The 18,948-nt window shown below is 57.0% G+C and overlaps 1 protein-coding gene across 2 annotated transcripts; it reads right to left on the bottom strand.

Annotated features, from left to right (window-relative positions):
- Window positions 1-877: 877 nt before the first annotated feature.
- HAPLN3 (hyaluronan and proteoglycan link protein 3) lies at window positions 878-18,937 on the bottom strand. Of its 2 annotated transcripts, XM_058736627.1 has the most exons (5): window positions 15,705-18,937; window positions 7,160-7,333; window positions 3,568-3,936; window positions 1,953-2,255; window positions 878-1,307 (listed from the first exon to the last, which is right to left on the bottom strand). In XM_058736627.1, exons 2-5 carry the CDS (start codon window positions 7,272-7,274, stop codon window positions 1,021-1,023), a joined length of 1,074 nt encoding a protein of 357 aa, XP_058592610.1. In that variant the 5' UTR covers window positions 7,275-7,333; window positions 15,705-18,937; the 3' UTR covers window positions 878-1,020. The 2 variants fall into 2 exon arrangements, with proteins under 2 accessions (XP_058592610.1, XP_058592609.1); XM_058736626.1 differs by lacking the exons at window positions 7,160-7,333; window positions 15,705-18,937 and having other exon boundaries at window positions 3,568-5,609.
- Window positions 18,938-18,948: the final 11 nt, after the last annotated feature.

Genomic DNA, 18,948 nt, shown 5'->3' with positions numbered 1-18,948 from the left:
TAACTTACTGAGAGTGCCCGGGGTGTGCCCGAACAGGGGCAGCGGGTCTGGCTTCCCGAGGCTGGGGGAGGGGGAGCAGAAGGTGAGACACAGAGGGGGCTGGTCTCTGAGGTCCTCGGGGTGGGGCACAGCCTCCTCTGTCCCCTGAGAGGCACCTCCCTCTCTTCTGGGTCCAGACACACGGTCTGGGAGTAGAGGTGGCGGCAAAGCCGACCGGGGCCTCCAGCCGCAGGGCCAGCACCCACACAGGTTGTGCTACGGGGCCAGTGAGCCAGAACGAGCCTCCTCCAGGCTGAATGAGGCCGAGAGCCAGACACGGGGAGGGGCCGCGTCTCAGCACCATTCATCATCCCAAGAAAGTCCACACACGTGAGGGCCGCTCCCCAAACGGGGAAAAGTGAGAACAGGATGCAGGCTCTTTGGAACGAAGAGAGAAGGTAACACTGGGGAGGGAAACCGCTCCCTTTCCTGGGACTCCACACAGAAGCCGAGGGATCCGTGTCCTCCTCAGGGGTGCTGACCTGAGCCGGCAGCTCCACCGACAAGTGGGAGCAGGCAGGAGACCACAAGGCCCAGTGCCCAGCCCCCACCCCCCCCCACGCCCTGCCCTGCCCCACCCCGCCCCCAGGCTGAGGGGGAGGTGAGCCGCAGCCACCACGGGGTCATTGCCCCCTCTGGGTCCCGGCCTCCCTAGGGCAGGGACAGGGGCTACATTCAGTGATGGCAGAGAGCCCTCGTGAGCCCATGAACCTCCAGTGTCCTGGAGGAGAGGGGCAGAGGGATTCCTGGGGAGAGGGGAGAGCCTTGAGGTCTCCGCCAGAGCAACGGGAGGATTTGGAATCTTGGATTTACCAAAACACAAACAAACAAAAACTCAGCAATTTCAAAATTTGTTTTTAATTTGAGAAGTATAAAAGCAATACAAAAATGGCCCCAACCTGCAAGGAACAAGGAACCACTCAATAAATAGAGCCTGAGAGGGGAGGGTGCGGGGCCGTGCGGATAGCAGGTGCGCGGGGACTAGCGTGGGCGATAGCAGTAGACGCCGTACCTGCGGCTGCGCGGGTCTGGGAAGCCGAAGCTTCGGACGCCAGGCTCCAGGGGCCCGCAGTTGGGACGCGGGTGAACCACAGGGTAGCGGGCGCTGCCATCTGCCAGCCAGCCGGCATCACAGCGGTCCAGGCCACGGAACTTCCAGGCGGCAAAGAGCTGGCCCACCTTGGCAATCCGGGCGCCATCTTCCTGGCAGGCCTCCCTGGCCTCGGCCAGCGTCAGCTTCTCAGGGTGGTCCAGGTAGTACACCTGCCCTGTGGGAAAGTGGGGTGTGAGGGTGGGGCAGCGCAGGGGGCAGCCAGGGAGGACGGGGGGAGGCGGGGAGCTGCAGAAATGCCAGTCTCCAAAGGCCTAGCAATTAGGAGCCCAGGGGGCCGTGCCATGGATATTCAGGGGATACCTTCCCGGTTCTGACCCCTTCTCTGAGAGTCCCATCCCATCTGCCGTGGGGCTGGGGTCCCTCCAGTCCCTCCAGGCGTGTCTGGGCACCCTACCTAGGCTGGACCAATCGGAGTCTCTCGCCCACTCGGTCATTTACCGAGCACCTACTACGTGCCCGGACACTCTTCTGAGTGACCGTGAATCCATGTCTGTTTTTATCTTCCCATGAAATGATCCTCCTTGTGGGACAGACGATGCTGTATTTGTCTATGATGCCCAGAGCCTAGGCTGGGCCCTAGCACGCAGTAGGCTCTCAAACCGCGTCTGATGAACGAGGAAACCAGCGATTGGTGTGAAACAGCAGCAAGGCACTCAAACACTCAACCAGACGTGGCTTCAGTGTGGGCAGGTGCTCCAGACCTCCAGGCGAAGGTGCGGGCGGAGCAGGCAGCGAGGTCCTAACGTTCCCCCAGATGCCGCCCTCCCACCCCTGGCCTGTGCCTGGCCACGGCACTCACCCTTGAGGGCAGCGGAGAAGCAGAACACGTCATAGCGGTGCAGGCGGCGGTGACGCGGGCCGTAGCTGCGCACCCCGGGCGCCAGGCCCAGGCCACCGCAGGGCTGCCGGGCCAGCGTGACGGGGTACTGCACCGAGGCGTCCTGCAGCCAGCCCGCGTTACACCAGTCCAGGCCCTCCTCCCAGGCCCGGAATAACTGCTCGAAGGAGGCCACCACCGCGTCCTGCTCCTCACACGCCCGCTGGGCCTCGCGGAAGTTGAGCAGGTAGCGGCCCTGGGGGTGCTGGTAGGGAAAGACCACACCTGGGGAGGGAGGACAGAGGGGCTGGAACGGGTGGGCAGGGGCCCAGCCGGCTGGAGACCCCGGTCCCTGCCCCCGGCACTCTGAAAACACGTAGTAGCTGGTTAAGCTCATGAATGGATCAGCCAGTTAATGTCCCCACGTATAGAGTGGGAATGCCACCTAATTCACAGGGCTGTCGCAGGAACCCCAGAGCTGTGGTCTCCATTGTGTCCCCCACCCCCACCCCCCGTCTCCGCCCAGATCATATGTTGAAATCCTGAGGCCTGATGTGATGGGATCAGGAGGCCACCCTCAGGAGGCATTTAGGTCATGAGGGTGGCACCCTCGTGAATGAGATGATGCCCCCTCACCCCTTCCACCGTGGGAGGACACGGCGAGCAGTCTGTGACCTGGCCGAGGGCTCTCACCTGCCGGTGCTGGCATCCTCCCATCCCCACCGGGGATGAAGAATGTGACCCCTCTGGCCGCCAGGTGGGCTAGGGAGGCGGGTGCTGGTGGTAATAGCCCTTGACTTGCATTTTATTCAATTCCTCAGAAGGAGGTACAGGAGGCGCTACCCCCATCCCTCATCTCACGCGGGAGGGGACGGGAGCTCCAAGGGGATGAGGCATCTACCCAGGACGCCAGGCTGGGAGGGGGTGGATGTGGGGCCTGAACACGGTTCTCCGTCCGTCCCAGCCGTCTCCCTAACAGGTAGGAGAGGTCTGAGGACGCACAGCCCCGTCCTAGGGGCAGAGACGGGACTGTCCACTGGAGCGCGCACACAGGGCCTGGCTGGTTTGGACAGCCCTGGTTTGTGACTGTTGGGTTCTTTTGGTTTGGGGTTTTCGTTTTTTAGAAGAGCCTTACATAAAAATCCAGAGATTTCACGTAAAAATATACACTTCTCTTGTCAAATCAGAAACCCTGGCTGCACGGACTCTGCTTCCGGACCTGAGTGGGGCACTCCTTTGGGATGGGATGAGGGTTCAGCCACTGAGTGGAGGGTTCAGTCCCCACTGCTCCTGTCACTCGCACTGGGCAGCCTCTTTGGTTTTGGGAGCGTCTCAGCTCCGTCTCTAACTGGCTGTGGGGCCAGTTCCTCTAAAGAGCGTGTGAGCCAGAGGGAGTAGAGGGTTCTGGGGCCCGACTGCCTGGGGTCGACATCCTACGCTGCCATCCATGAGCTGTGTGACCTTAGGGAAGTTACTTGACGCCCCTGTGCCTGTTTCCTCATCTATAAAACCAGGCTGATGATGACAGCAGGGGTGGTCCTGAGGACTGCATGCTTGTCTAACGCACAGAGTTCTAGACGGTTTCTCAAGGCCTCACCCCGCAGCTCCAGCTCCACCAGGCCGCTCTCGTCCTCCAGCCCGTCAATGACCTCACAGCGGTAACGCCCGTAGTCCTCCGGCCGCAAGTCCCCGATCTGCAGCGACACTTCGCGCTCCCTGTCCTGCCGCAGACACACCCGGCCTCGGTAGTCTCCGAAGGAGCGGTGCCTCAGCCCGATGGCCACCAGCACATCCTGCTCCGGGGCCCCGTTCTCTGACAGTTTCCACCACTTGATGCGCACGGGCCTCGGGGACAGCAGGGCCGGCTCGTAGTGGTAGTGGCACGGCAGGGTCACATTGGCCCCTCGGTAGGAGAACAGGGTCTCCTCGGGCGTCTTTACCACCAGCCTCACCCCGTTGAAGACGCCTGCGGGAGAAGTGGGGTGCAGATGGGGACCCGTGGGGCACACGTGTACCCCTGCAGCGGCCACCCCCAGCTCATCCCCAGCTCCCGCCAGGCCCGGGAATAAACACGTTGCAAGAACTGCCCTAACACCACACCCGTCCCTGCGTCCACGCGTTCTGCAATGGGACTCTGCATCTCCTGTCAAGAGGGGACTCTGTGTCCCCTTCCCCTCGAATCCGTGCTGGCCTTGCCACTCGCTTTGACCAAATGAACTTGGCAGAGGTGACTGTCCTGAGCCTGGGCTCCAGGAGGCCCCGCTGCTTCGGCTCCTTCTCGGAACCTTGCCAGCCTCCATGAGAACGAGCCTGGGCTCACCTGCTGGAGAAGGAGAGGCCCACGTGGGGCAGAGACGAGCCCTGCCAGCTGAGGCCGTCCTAGGCCACGCAGCCCCCAGACGACCTGTCCCCCGACTGCAGGCACAGTCTGTGAGGAAATGGCGGCCAGCCCAAAATGCTGACCCGTGGAATAAGCAACAAAGCAAAACAGAAAAACCACAGCTGTTGTCTTAAGCCATTAAGTTTGTGCATAAGAAGCTAGCTGATGTAGTTAGGTGATAAGAGCACCCCATATCAGGTGGCTGGTTGGGACTCAGACCGCCCTGAGTGTCCTTCCCTACCACGCTGACCACGGAAGAGCACAGCTTGTCCTTCGCTGTCTGTCCACCTGTCATCCATGATTCTTCCCCAAATACCTAGAAACACAGGTGAGAGGAGGCCAGGACTTCTACAGGAGACAATACTCAGGGCTCACGGGTACCAATAAACACAGAGCCTAACAAACACCCCCCACCCCCAGAACCAGGTTTATGCTGAGGCTGGCTCATCTTTAACTTGGGACCCAGTACAGAGGCCTATCTCCTGATCTTGGGCCTGGACTTAGACCCCTGGAGGGACACAGGGTGGGGGAGGGGGGTAGGCTTGGGGCAAGCAGGAGATAAGAGGCTCCCTGCAGAGGACCTCAGGCTACACAAGCCAGATGCTTTGGTGCAGTGGTTCCCAAAGCGGGGGTCCCCGAGCCAGCAGCAGCAACATTCCTGGGAACTTGTTAGAAATGCAAACTCCTGGGCCCCAGCCCAGACCTCCTGAATCAAAAACTCCGGCGGGGGCGGGGAAGGCCCAGTGATCAGTGTTTTAACAGTTCTCCAAGTGACTTGGCCGGTCACTCAAGTTGGAGAACCCTGGACAGGCAGTGGGCACGGAGGTTTGAGACCACAGGCCCGGAGGCAGCTAAGCCAGCCTTGCATCTCGGCTCCAACTTTCCACAAAGCTAATCTGATCTAGAGAAGTCCACGGACTCTGCAAACACTTTCCTTATTTGTAGAACGGGGTAGTAACAGTACCAACGGCGGGCCGCGGTGAGGCCCAAATCAGGTGAGGTGGGAAACCTGGCACACAGAACGGGCCCAACAGACGTTGAGTCAGGACTCTCATTCCGTGGCTACATCCTTTGTGTTCCCCAGTGCTCTTTGGTCGAGCTGTGTTTGAAGCTGTAACCCGAAGACCATGAGAACATTTGGCTGAATCATAATGCATCTGTACGACTAAACACTACACGGCCAGGAACCAAACACACACACAAAAAACAAGAAACGCTACACAGCCAGGTAAAATAGCCTGGCAGCTGGATATCCACTCACTGACCTTGGGGGGAAGAGCTGTATTCTACGAAGTGATGGCAAGATTCCCAAATCACATGTATAGCAGGAGGTTGAAGACAATTTTCTTAATCTTATGTAAAAGGCTGGAGGGATACATCTGAAATGGCAGTAAGGGTTCCCTCAGGTGGGGGGAGCTCTTTGTGATTTTGCTCACACGTATTCAGAGACTGACGGGAAATGGTGAGATCACCGGTAGAAAGTTTCCGTTTGTAAGTTTCCTTGAATCTCCTTAAAGTAGCGTTTGTACAAAAAATAAGTTCTAAGGCAAAGGAGGGTGGGAGGTCAAGTCATGGATGCCCCAAGCCATCCATCACTGATTCCTGGAACTTGTGAGGGTCACCTTCTACAGCAAAGTGGAGTCTACAGGTGGGACTAAGTTAAGGACTGCAGCCACAAGTATCTGTGTAGAAGGAGGCCGAGGAGATGGGAGGATGGAACGGGAAGGCGAAGCGACCATGGAGGCAGGGACGGGGTGACGCAGCTGTAAGTCAAGGTCCATCAGCAGCCACCAGACAGCGGGAGGGCCAGGGAACGGATTCTCCCCAAGAGCCTGAGGGAGGCTCACGACCAGGGGGCTGGGAAGTGTTCGTCCCCTCTGGCTTTCCGCAAACCAATCTCAGCATGGGTTCTTAAGATCTGCATGCCCTGGGAAGCTGGCTCAACTCTGTGAGCGTCAGTTAGCTCATCTATGAAATGAAATAATCCACAGGATCTGCTTTCGGGGCTGCAAGGGCAGCCGGCATCAGCTTGGCCCGGTTGGTGCCTTCATTATGCTGGTTGTTAAGCTTGCCTATAGGTCAGGTGTTTGTGAGGATTATGAGACCATGTATAGAAGGCGCTAGAAGCATGCCTGACACATAGTAGGTGCACAACACATGCTAACTAAACAGTCACCTGCCCAGGGGCGCCTGGGTGGCTCAGTCGGTTAAGCGTCCGACTTTGGCTCAGGTCATGATCTCACAGTTCATGGGTTTGAGCCCTGCGTCGGGCTCTGTGCTGACAGCTCAGAGCCTGGAGCCTGCTTGGGATTCTGCATCTCCCTCTCTCTCTACCCCTCCCCACCTCTCTCAAAAATAAACATTTAAAAAAAATATTTTTAAAAGTCACCTACCCAAAGCCACGTAGCTAGTAAGTGGCAAAATTGAGATTCAAACTCTCATCTGTCTAACCTCAAACCCCCTTTCCACTGAGGAACTCCAAGGGGTGTCACATTTAATTTGGATCTTGGAAAACTGGCAACCTCGGGAGCATTCTTAAGCGCACCTGTGTCCCGCACAGGTGAGATTGTCGAGTGCTTTCGGCTCCAATGCGCTCAAGCCTGAGGGCCTAGCAAACAGAGTAACTGAACCAGCCCTTGCAGTGATCTTAGAAATGCACCTGGTCCCCTGCAGGGCCCGGATAGGGAAGGGGCTGCTGGCTCCGTGCCCTGTCCCCTGTCCCGGCCTAGAACCTGCATATCACAGTAGGAGCCAGGAGAGGTCTCGGTCACCCAGTGGAGCCCAGAGCCAGATCCAGGAGGCCGCCCACCTTCGCCGTGGCCGTTGCCCAGGTTCCAGCCATTGGGCTTGGAGTAGTAGAAGCCGTTGTAGAAGGGCAGCCCAGAGACACAGGGCAGCAGGTACAGCAGGAGCAGAGGGCGCATGGCGTCACGCACGGCCGCAGGGCCAGGGTGTCCGGGGCAAGGCTGGAGCCCGGGGCAGGCTGGGAAGAGGAGAAAAACCCATTAGAGAAGCCTGCTGCAGGGGGGATCAGGGTCCCCTGGGTTCCAGCACCCACTCGTTCGCTCGCTCAACAGATAATTATGGAGCATCACGAGCACAGGCACTGTTCTCAGAGTCTAGAAGATGTGCTGGAGCAAGGCCAGGTCCCTGCCCTCGGGGGACCGCACCCCACGGGCAAGATAGGCAGGGAGGAAGCCAGCAAGGTCTCGGGAGGAGCCCGGAGGAGGCAAAAGTCCTGGAGAAGATTTCACAGGGCAATAGGGCAGTGTCAACTTTTCAAACCGGACGTTTGAATTTGAAAAGCTGTGAGCAGCATTTCTCAGAGACTAGACTGGAAAATCTCGGGGTGCATTCGTGTTTAGTGAAGGGAGTCCTGCATCGTCGAGCTTTGGTTTCAGACCAGAGATGTCTTTTGGGGGGGCGGGGGGCGGGGAGGTCACAATGTGCCATTTGTTTCTGATCCCGAGTCAAGGTCAAAACCAATTTTAAACCCCATTCCGACCTCGGTGGACACACAAAATAGGCAGCTAGTCCGTGGCTGTTTTGTTTTTTTTTTAATGTTGCATTTAAATATTGTACCTTGATTACTGAGGGTTTTTTGATGCGCACACACACGCTCCTCCCCTGCATTTATTTCTGCACCCAAGGCTAACGCTTCACTCACCTGCCCCTCATCACCATTTGCTGAGCGCCTAAAGGTTTAAAAGACCGGCAGCCTTGGAGGAAGTCAGTACAGAGCCGGGGCAGAGGCGTGGGCTGTGTGGGGGGAGCAGAGGCCAGCGGTGGGGCCGCAGAGAAGGAGCGCAGAAACTATGACTGCAGACGTGGGGGTTAGCCAGGCGGGAAGGACACTAGGGTGTGCCCAGCAAGGGCAGGGCAAACACAAAAGCCCAAAGGCCAGAGAGAAAGGGGGGGGGGGGGCTGGGAATGTGCTGGAAGCTATCTATGCTCTTTTCTGCCCTGATCCCTGTGGTGGCTTCTCTTGGTAGGGGGGAGGACTGGCTTCCAGCAGGCTTCTCTCCCCAGCACCTGTTCTCACAGGACCTCTAACCCTACTTCCTCCCTCTTTCCCCCCAAGACCTGGGGGGCAGTGGCTGTCATTGCTTGTCTGTGTCTTCTTCCTTGTCTGTTGCCCCCACCCCCCTCTAGAAGCTAGCCAGTCCTTATTAGAGTCTCTTTAGTGGAACCACCTAGGGTGAATTCTGTTCCTGCCAAGACCCTGACTGATCTAGGGGAGAGGCCGTGAGCCGTTGGGGCCCAACAAGCCGCTTTTTCCCCTCTCTCCTTTGCCCCAAAGCCCCTGGGGTGCCAGGAAGGCTGTAAGCAGAGGGGCCACAGGATCAGACGAACCTCGCAAACTCCCCTCCCGGGGCTGAGTGGAAAGGGGAACGTGAGGCAGCAAGGACAGGGCAGCAGCAGGCATCTGGGAAGCATGCTGATCATGCAGCCACGTGGAAAAACACTTAGGGTGTAATTTAAAATGGACAAAGCAGATGTGGGAATTGCCACTCTGCTATGATTGTAAGGTTGGGCCCCTGTGAGCGCGTGTTGTATGGAAACCAGAATGGGAGGGGACAGCAAAAGAGATGGGAGGAGGGGGGACGGGAGGGAAGGGGAAGAGAAAAGGAAAGGAGAGCACGGAACCGTAAGGGTGGTCGGATTATGCAGGGAACCTTCTTGTTTCCAGAACAGTTAGGAACTCTTGGCAGGGGGAGCGCAAATGTGCAGGAAGGTGAGAAGTGGAATCTACTCTCTTAGACGCCTTTGCGGAGAGCCTGAGGCCCGGGCTTGCCCTCTGTGCTGGGCTTTACAGTAAGACCCCACCCTCCCGAGGTCTTGCCTCTTCCAAGAGTCCCCAGGTGACCCCCATAAAGCCTCACGGGGACTTGGATCTGGGCAGCCCGAGCACAATCAGGCAGCCTAATATGGAAGTCTGGGGGTAGGAAGATCTGGGTTCAAGTCGTATCTCTACTGCTGACAAGCTGTGTGATTGCAGGCCGGTTTCCTCACTTGGGAAACCAGGTTTGGAAAACTCCCTGGCCTATTTCTCCCCCATATGGTCTGCTTTTCTCCTACAGTAACAGAGCTCTAGACAGGTGTGTGCTCAGCTGAAAACTGTATTCCCAGCCTCACTTTGCAGCTAGGAGAGCCAGAGCTGGCCAACGGCAACAAGCCAAATGAACGTGCCACAGGCAGGCCTTGTGTTAAAACAGGGACAAGGGGCACCTGGGTGGCTCAGTCGGTTAAGCGTCTCTTGATTAGGGCTCAGATCATGATCTCTCGGTTTGTGGGTTCCAGCCCCATGTCGGGCTCTGTGCTGACAGTGTGGCGCCTGCTTGGGATTCTCTCTCCCCCCTCTCTGCCCACCGCCCCAGGCTCACACTGGTTCTTTCTCTCAAAATAAACAAAAAAAAAAAAAAAAAGGGAGGGGCGCCTGGGTGGCTCAGTAGGTTAAGCTTCCAACTTTGGCTCAGGCTGTGATCTCATGGGTCATGGGTCCGAGGCCCTCGTCAGGCTCTGTGCTGACAGCCTGGAGCCTGCTTCGGATTTTGTGCCTCCCTCTCTCTCTCTCTGCTGCTCCCTTGTTTGTGCTCTTTCTTTCCCAAATTAAACCTTGAAGAAAAAGTTTTTAAAATACAGTTAGGGATACTTCTTCCTGTATTTCCCTCAACGTGCTGGCACCCAAAGGGGCCACCTCATGTCTCAGATGTAAACCACAGGCTGAATGATAGAACTGTGCCCCTAGCCCTGGACCTCCCCCATCTGCACTAAGAGAAACAACGTCCTATAGTATTAAGCCACCACATTTTGAGTCTCTTTGTGATCACAGCTTAGCCTCACTCGGGCTATCATCAGCATAAAGTTAACAGCTGAGTTTAATGAGCACTTACTATCTCATTTAATCCTCACAACTCCTGGAGGTGGAACTTCTCAGTAGCCTCATTTTTACAGGTGGGAAAACCAAGGCACAGACAGATTAAATCATCTGCCCGAGGTCGTCCAGCTAGGACGTGGCAGAACTGGGATTCGAACCCCCTCCGGCTCCAAAGCACGGAAGGAGCATGTCACATTCAGGGAGGTAGTGTGTGCAGAGCACGCAGCTCAGTGCCTGGCAGGAGGAGGTAGGAGGTAGTTTCCTTTCCCTTCCTTGAGGTCCCATGTTTGGAACCCAGAAGGAGGTGGAATGAGGACAGAGAGGCTGTTGATAGGAGCTGGATGTCCCAGGGTCCACCCTGTCCCTGGGCGGGGCTCCAGCGGAGGGCTCGCCAGGCCAGGCTGTCTGCCGTATGCCCAGCAGCGCATCCGGCCCAGGTGCCTCCCAAGTGAGAAAGGGCTTCAGGATGAGCGAATGGAGGTGTTTCTGCTACAAAGTAATATTTGTGTGCTTGAAGAAAAATGCATATTTTTGCATTAAATGCATTAAAAAATAACCAGATCGGGGGGAACATAAGGTTGGGGCAGATTGCTCAAAACATACGCAACTTTGCAGCCAGAGTGTTAACAAAACCAGAAACAGTCCTAGTAAAAAACACCAGGACTTTTCATTCTCCTCTGACATTGGCACCCTGTCAATCAGCCCCTTGAAGCCTCCCCCACGGAGGCAAGTGCTTCCTCCCTTGAGATGTAGATCTTTTCGGGTATTGGATTCCAGTAGAAACCAGATTCACTGAAATTAAGAATCTGACCCAGGGTGAAGCCATCTTCATTTTTTTTTTTTTTTTCTTTTTAACTCCGGGGATATGTCTTTGCAATTTCTTCATGTGATTCCTACATTTATCAGAAAACTTTTGTGTTAAGCGGCCATCCAGGCATCCCTCCCTCCCCAAATCTATTGCGTCCTTGAGTTGACATGGTGCAGAGTTTGGGTCTTGAGAGGAGAAGGGATGCTGTATTATCCAAGTCCGTGGGGTTCCTGAGTTTTGGGCCCTGAACGGCAGGAGCCTAGACCGGGAGAGACCTTTGTACATGTACTAAGAAAGGCACTTCCTGAGGACTGTGATTCTCAAGGAATCCGTCGCTTGCTAAAGCTTGCTCTTTGTGAGAAATCCTGTTCCGATCGCTCCAATACATCAGCATGTTGAGAAAAATCACCATTGAACCGATGCCACTCGGTGTTACTACTGACATCAGTCCCTTGTTGTTCTTACCAACTGTGAGTGAGGTAATTCCTGGCTCAGAAACACGCCCTGAAGCAGGAAAGACTTCTAGCACCTTGTGGTGTCCTCCAGGGAGCTCCTAGGCACCCCTTCCCAGCCCCAAAGACCCCAACACACATTCCCAACCTCAAGCCTGAGAACTGCACTTACTCCCTGGGTATTAAAGGGCTTCCGTGGCCAGCAGCTCCCTTGATCCTCCCAAGAACACCCCCACCCCCCGCCAGCCAGCAAGAATTTTATTTTCCCTAATTCATAGGTAAACGGAGGCACAAAGCAATTCTCTAAAGGTCACATGGCTAAGACAGTAGAGGCAGGACTCTACTGAACCCTTAGGCCAACCCCATCACGGTCTGTCACATTTAAGGACTGCCTTCCACTTGTCAATGCATCTTCACGGATGTCCCTGCCTGTGGGTCTCAGTGTCAGAATTTTTGTCCCCACTGTACAAACTGAGGCTTGGAAATGCTAAGGTGCATGGCTAAAGTTACCCAGGGTAATAGACGAAGGAGCTGGAATCTGACCTCATTCGCTCAGCGAGGATTTATCACACATCTACCATGTGCTAGGCACAGCTCTCGGCCTGCAGGATACAAATCCGAAATCTTCCTGGAGATGACGTTCCAGCAAGGGAAACAGCACGATGCGGGACGCACATGATGTCAAAGCAGTGCATGTGGATAGAAGAGGCTGAAGCAGGAGAGGGGGGTGGTGTGCCTGGAGACAGGATGGGTCAGGACACCTCCCTGAGAAGGGGACCAGCTGAAGGTGTAAACTTTGAAAATCCTAGGGAAAAGCATCCCAAGGTAGGGAACAGCAAATGCGAAGGCCTCTGGCAGGAATAGCCTGAAGTCCAGTGAGGAGCGAGGAGCAAGAGAGAGGGTGGTGGGAAATGATGTTCACGCAGCTGTCACCGGACCACTGTGGACACGGAAGGGTTTTCAGCGGAGGACAGCTATGCCTCTGATTTACCTGATTCTTTTTTTTTTTTTAATTTTTTTTCAACGTTTTTTATTTATTTTTGGGACAGAGAGAGACAGAGCATGAACGGGGGAGGGGCAGAGAGAGAGGGAGACACAGAATCGGAAACAGGCTCCAGGCTCCGAGCCATCAGCCCAGAGCCCGACGCGGGGCTCGAACTCACGGACTGCGAGATCGTGACCTGGCTGAAGTCGGACGCTCAACCGACTGCGCCACCCAGGCGCCCCATGATTTACCTGATTCTAAGAGCACCATCCAGGCTATCTCCCTACCTCAGCTCAAGTGCATGGCCTCATCCTGGCTTCTCCTTTCCAGCTAAAAGCAGCCCTACCCAGTTCTCTTCATTACTTCCCGCTCCTCCATTCTGGACACACCCCTGTCTACTCTCTGGTTTAGGAACACTACAGCAGGGGCACCTGGCTGGCTCAGTCGGTGAAGCCCGTGAGTCCCGATCTCAGGGTTGTGAGTTCGAGGCCCATGTTGGGTGTGGAGCCTACTTAAAAAACCAAACCAAATTACAGCAAGTGGAGAGGTGTGATCTGGTCAACCCCTCTCTTTGCTAGAGGGTACCGAGAAAAACGAGTTCTGAACATCAGCCCTGTGTCCAGAGCTGTGACCCCGATGGAAGCAGGCCCCCCTCTTCCAGCCCTCTCTGGGCTGCACTCCTGTCAAAACATCTGACGTGTCCAGGCTGACAGATGCCCAGGTGACACCCGCTGGCGCTCTGGGAAGCCATTCGATTTCTCTGAACAGAAGCTTCCCTTCTCTGAACTGAGGTCTCCCCGTCCCCAGAGAAGACTAACAGGGAAGCTCGAGGGTTGAACCCAGTGGCCACCCTGAATGTTAGGCAAAAGCATAAAGCCGCGTCCTGATTGCAGGCCACGGGTGGAAGATGCTGCTTAGCTGTTGCCCGGCCCCAGGCCTGTCTCTGACCTCTCCCACTCAGGGGAGCGATGGGCTGCCGCCGCTCCCCTAACCTGCCTATCCTGGTCCCCAGCCCCTCAGAACCGCCACAGAGGTGCCACCAGCTTGAAGGCCCAAGATCCAGTCCAGCCCAGTCACCTTGGCAGCTGGGGGCTCCCCAAATCAGCTGGAGCTCTGCCTGGGCAAAGACCCACCCGCACCCTGCTGAGGGACCTTGAGCAAGTTATTCAAGCTCTCTACATCTCCACGACCTCCTCTGTAAAAACAAAGGATCAATACTAGCCCCTCACTCGAGGGCTGTGGTGAGGGTTATATAAGATGAATTATGTCCAGTCACAATATATGGCAGGTGTTCAACAAAGAGCCGCTAATACATCTTGGCAGAAGAACACAGGGGCAGATTTCGGGTCCTAGAGTCAGATTGGCCACCTGAATTCGGTCCTGGTTCCACCCACATACTAACACTGTATCAGTGGGGGCGCCCAGTTGGCTCAGTCAGTCGACCATACAACTCTTGATCTCAGAGTGGTGAGTTCAAGCCCCACGATGGGTGTAGAGATTTCTTAAAAATAAAATCTTGAGGCGCCTGGGTGGCTCTGTCAGTGAAGCGTTTGACTTTGGTTCAGGTCATGATCTCATGGCTTGTGAGTTCGAGCCCCGCGTCGGGCTCCAAGCTGATGGCTCAGAGCCTGGAGCTGCTTTGGATTCTGTGTCTCCCTCTCTCTCTGCCCCTCCCCCAGATCACACTGTGTCTGTCTGTCTCTCTCTCTCTCTCTCTCTCTCTCTCTCTCAAAAATGAATAAACATTAAAAAAAAATTTTAATCTTCAAAAAAAGTGTATCAGTGGGCAATTCACTGAGTTTCACTTTCCCCATCTGTAAAATGGGGATCACAATTCCAATCAAAAGATAAAAGGAGAGACTAAGGAGGGTGAGCACTCAAAAGATATTAGCTGTTATTACTAGGGTTAACAGTGCACAAGGTGAACTTTCACGTTACTTCAGTGGATCTTTCTCCCCTCTCCTTGCCTAGGAGAGAAAGCAGCCACCACTGCCTTCTCTTTACAGTTGGGGAAACTGAGGCTAAGGGCACACAGATGAGTGAAATACCCAAGGCTTTATCTTTGGTAACTCCGCCGGCAGAAGTTAGAGAAAATTCCAGTCTCCGGGCCACCCATCCTTTGCCTCTCCCAGCACCACTTGCCTCGGGTCCCCTCCACACACCAGAATAAGCTAAACCCCACCTTGGAAGGAAGATGGGCCACACGCCTCCCCTCAGACTATTCTCACCGCGCGACGGCGAGCCGAGTCCCCCAAACTCCAGCAGGGGGCAGCATTGCCCTCCAGGACTCCGTAAGCCCCAGCTCCGCGTGAGGAATTTGACTTCGGTGCCCCGTTTAGACAAGGCTGACCGGCGCCTTTGAAACCTGCGGGCCCCGTAAAGTGGAAGCCGGAGGTGTTTCCTACCAGCATTCCCACCCCGCTGGCTCATGCAGGGCGGCGAGAGAGGGGCCAGGGCGCCTCTCCGTCACCATCCCCTGCTGCTCCGAGCAGAAGCACTCCCCGGGGTCAGCGCTGGGCACCGCGGTCGAGGCCGGGTCACAGGCTGCTGAGGCCACCCAGCGAGTTGGTGACACAACTGGGTCCTTCCTGGCCGCTCACCAGACCTAAATTCCTTCCCGAAGGATCCCATCTCCCACCCATCTCCCTTCTCGCCGCCCTCTCTCTGTGCCTCTGGTCTCGCCGCCTTAAGGCAGAAACCCCGGTGAACCGAGGCCTGAACCCGACGGGCATCTTTGCGCTTGCCCTACGCAGAGGCCAAGAGGCGCAGGTCCGCCCGCCCGCCGCCCCGCGGGTCGTCCCCAGCCCCCCACCTCACCCCCGAGCTCCAGGGAACCCCGGAGCACGCGACACGTGCCGCGGGGCAGAGCCAGGCGCGCGGTGCACCGTGCTGGAGGCTGCAGGACCCAGACCGGACGTGACCGGCAGGGATCGGCGGGCCCCGGTGGCAAAGGGGCTGGACCGGGCGGTGGTCTCAGAGGCCTCGGGTTTCGCTTCCTCGTGGTGAGCCCAGGGGATCTGCGCCCCTCTCCCCGCACTCGCGCCCGCGGCGCGCCCCAGGGGCGATCAGAACCCAGCTCCGCCCGGCCCCGCGGTGCCCAGCGCACTCCTCCTGCCCGCTTTCCCGACCCTGCCCGAGAGGCCTGGGGCCCCGCGAGAGACCCAGGGCGGCGAGGGGAGAACCCGGCCCGCACGGGGGCCCGAGGAGCCCGAGCTCCCCCGAGCTACGCACCGTCCCCAGGCGGCTCCTCGACGGCCGGAGCACTCGGCCTCGGACGGTCCGGGTCCCAGGGATCCCGAAGCGCTTGAAAGGAAGCGGCTGCGGACAAATCCCCGCGCTCCCGCCTGGCCAGCCCCTTAAAGGAACAGGCGCCCCTTTCCCTCCCAAGGGCTGGGTCCAAAGGGAGGAGTTGTTGCCGACTTGCGCGCTGTCTCCAGCCTCGGCTGGGGACCACCTCCAAAACTGAGTGTCCACGAGTTGCCGTCACATCTTAGAAACGGTAAGTGGGAAATGGAAGAGGCGCATTAACTGAGGAGGGTCCCATTAATTAGATCACTCCCGTTTACCAAAAACAGTGGGACTGAACAGGGGGAGCCCCTCCCCAGCTCTCTGCAGGGGGGCTATGGCTGCCGCCCACCTTAGGGAGAGGAAAGGGTAAGGAATGTCCTGCCTGCCTACCTTTCCCCCCTGTAAGACAAGAGGGCAAGGACATCCCTCCTGCCCATGATTTTGGCCGTCATGAAATCACCAGACCGCTAACTCCGTGTCTGGAGCAAAGATGCTGATAGTGGGTGAGGCTTGAATCTGTGGTCTTGGAAGGAGGCAAGGCAGTTAGGGGTGCTCCCTGCAGCCAGCAGGGGCAACGAGGCTTCTGACTGGTGCTCCAACAGGGGGTAGGGCCCTCCCTTAGAATCCTGCCAGCAGTCTAATCAGCCATCGGGCATCACCTCCCAGAACTGTTTGGACAGAGTGTTTTGTTTCCGCCCTGGCCGACAGGAGTCCTGGGCTGGACAGTTTCCCTCAGCAGAGAAGCCGAAAGATCCTTCAACCCTAGCCGGAAGAAGGGCCACGGGGTCAGGGAGTCCAGAAACACCACAGCCTACGTTCATGCAAGCAAGCGTGTGTGTGTCTTACACAAGAGCCAGAAGCACATCAGAGCACCAAAAGGTGCAGCGAACTAGAAGGCACACCACATCCGAAGTGAATGCCAGGCTTCCGGGAGCCAGTGAAGGTTCCTACCCCAGGAGGAGAGGTCTGTCTGACCACTGTGCAGATGGATTGGAGGGGTGATAAACAAAACACAAGTACCAGTTAGGAAACTCTTGCAAGCTTCTCTAATGATGGCGTGAGCAAAGTGTTTGAGGCCTCCAACACACCAGGCTTTGCACCTGTACGTTCTCTCCGTTAGTCTCCACAAGGCCGTGGAGGCGGTCCTATTATCTCCGTTTTACAGATGAGGGAACTGAGGCCCAGAGATCTCAACAAGTTGCCTCAGGTTGCTTGGAGCCAAGATGTGAACTCAGATCTTCCAGCCAGAGGCCCTGCGTTCCTCAGGACTCCACCCTGCTTAAACCAAGGGATCCCAGACTCCTGGGAGAGACAGGCCAATGCATCCCGGTGCTGATGGCCACAGGTGAAGGAACAGGGGCGACATCAAGGGAGGGCAGTTTTGCTCCAGCAAGTTTCACACGCCAGCCAGGGCTGGCCCCCCAGACAGTGGTCAGGAATAAAACAATCTGGGGAGGAGATGGTGAACGTCTGCGGAAGTGGAAAGACTACCCAGGCGAGAGGAGCCGAGGGCAGGGGGAGCAGGAGTGAGGGCCCCAGGCTCTCCAGAGGGGGACTTCTAGAAGGCCGTGACCAACTCCTCCAAGGTCGCAGAGATGAGGGTCTGGGTGGCTTCAGCTACTCCAGAGTGACCTCGGGGCTCCTGGGCCAGGTGGGGGCCTCGTGACGACTGCTCACCAGCCCCCATGGCCAGTCAGCCGATGAGATTGGCCCACAGCAAACCTTCCCATGAACGGGGGTTGTGGACCTGTAAGAGCGAAGCTCTCCATTTCCCTTTATGGGCCTCCCGACTTCTAGCAAGGCTCATGGCCCAGTTGACTGGGGAGGTGGAAGCATCCCAGAGCACAGGTGCACTGGAAAGAAGCTCCTCCCACTGGCTGCTAGTCCCCAGGAGAGGCCGGAACAGGGTTGTCCGTAGGAAAGGCTCCCCCGAGGGAGTCCAGATGCCGCCAACCAGCCAGAAGGACTGACTCCAAATACAATCCATGCAGCTCCACAGAAGAGGTCTCGGAGACGGGAGGGAGTGACCCGGCTGAAAGACCCCCCCCAGGGGCGGGGAGCCCCAGTCCCCATTCAGAGACCACAGCCTGGGCCTTTTAGTCTGTTCCTGCCTGGCTAAAAATCTCTGGCAAGGGTAGCTCTCTGGAAGGAGCCACTTCCAGACTAATTTTCCTCCCCAGGTTCCAGCAAAGCCACACCCTCCCTTTGGCAGCCGTGTGGCCAGATCTGCTGCCTAGAAATGTATGTATATCACAGCAAGTCTCCCAAAGTTTGTTCCAGAAAATTCACCTTGTGTTCCAAGGCCTAGAATACTAGGGTGGTTTTACATACCTTTCCCAGCTACTCGGTCCCTCCTCTACCTGCCAGCCCCCTTGTCCCTGATCACCAGGGTGTGGCCGGCACTGTCCCCCCCAAAGGCTGCTTCCTGACTGCCCCTGCATTGGGGGGCGGGGTGGTGAGAGCAGAGCGGGTACCCCTGGAGCTTTCTGCAGCCCCACAGCCCTGCCAGTGGCCTCTCGGGAACTAGTGTGCTCAGCCAGGAGGCCTCGTGACCACTTGGCTGAGCCCTGGCCCCTTCTACCCACACTGCACCCCACCGCTGGAGCCTCACAAAGCTCTGAATGCAGCCCAGGTTCGCGGAGTTTCTAGCAGTTTCTCCAGCCCATCACTCTAGAAGCGGAGAAAATGCTGAAGGGGAAAACCAACAGCCTCAGCCTCTCCTACTGGCATGGGAAGAGAGCAAAGGCATTCACAGAGACAGGCTGTGTGTGTGCCAGGCATCCCCTGGGCCCCTCACTGGGCGGCAGCTGTGGACCCCAAGGCTGCAGGAGTCTGGGTCTGGGGTGGGGAGAATGGAGAAGAGGCCCGGGCATGAGGACTCCGTGGGACCCCCGACCCCCAATAGTCTCTCCCTTCTCCTCGTAAGTTCTCCACAACCAGCAGGTGATACAAGAATACTGGTGTCTGGAAGGCCTGAGGGGAGCAGGGAGGGCAGCCCAGGCCAAAGCCCATGTGGACGGAGCAGTGATGAGCCACAGCAAGAGTTCAGGGGGTGATATAAATATATTTTGGAAGCTGCCTGTGTACTCTGGGGTAAAGAACCAGCACAGAGGGCGCCCCCCCATGCCCACCCACCTCCACCCCTCTCTCCATAAGCCCGCCCCTCCCACTCCCCCCCCTCCATAAG

This window comes from Neofelis nebulosa, chromosome 7 (genome assembly GCF_028018385.1).
Source record: "Neofelis nebulosa isolate mNeoNeb1 chromosome 7, mNeoNeb1.pri, whole genome shotgun sequence".
NCBI classification, from domain to species: domain Eukaryota; kingdom Metazoa; phylum Chordata; class Mammalia; order Carnivora; family Felidae; genus Neofelis; species Neofelis nebulosa.
This window is presented reverse-complemented; position numbering and strand designations above follow the sequence as displayed.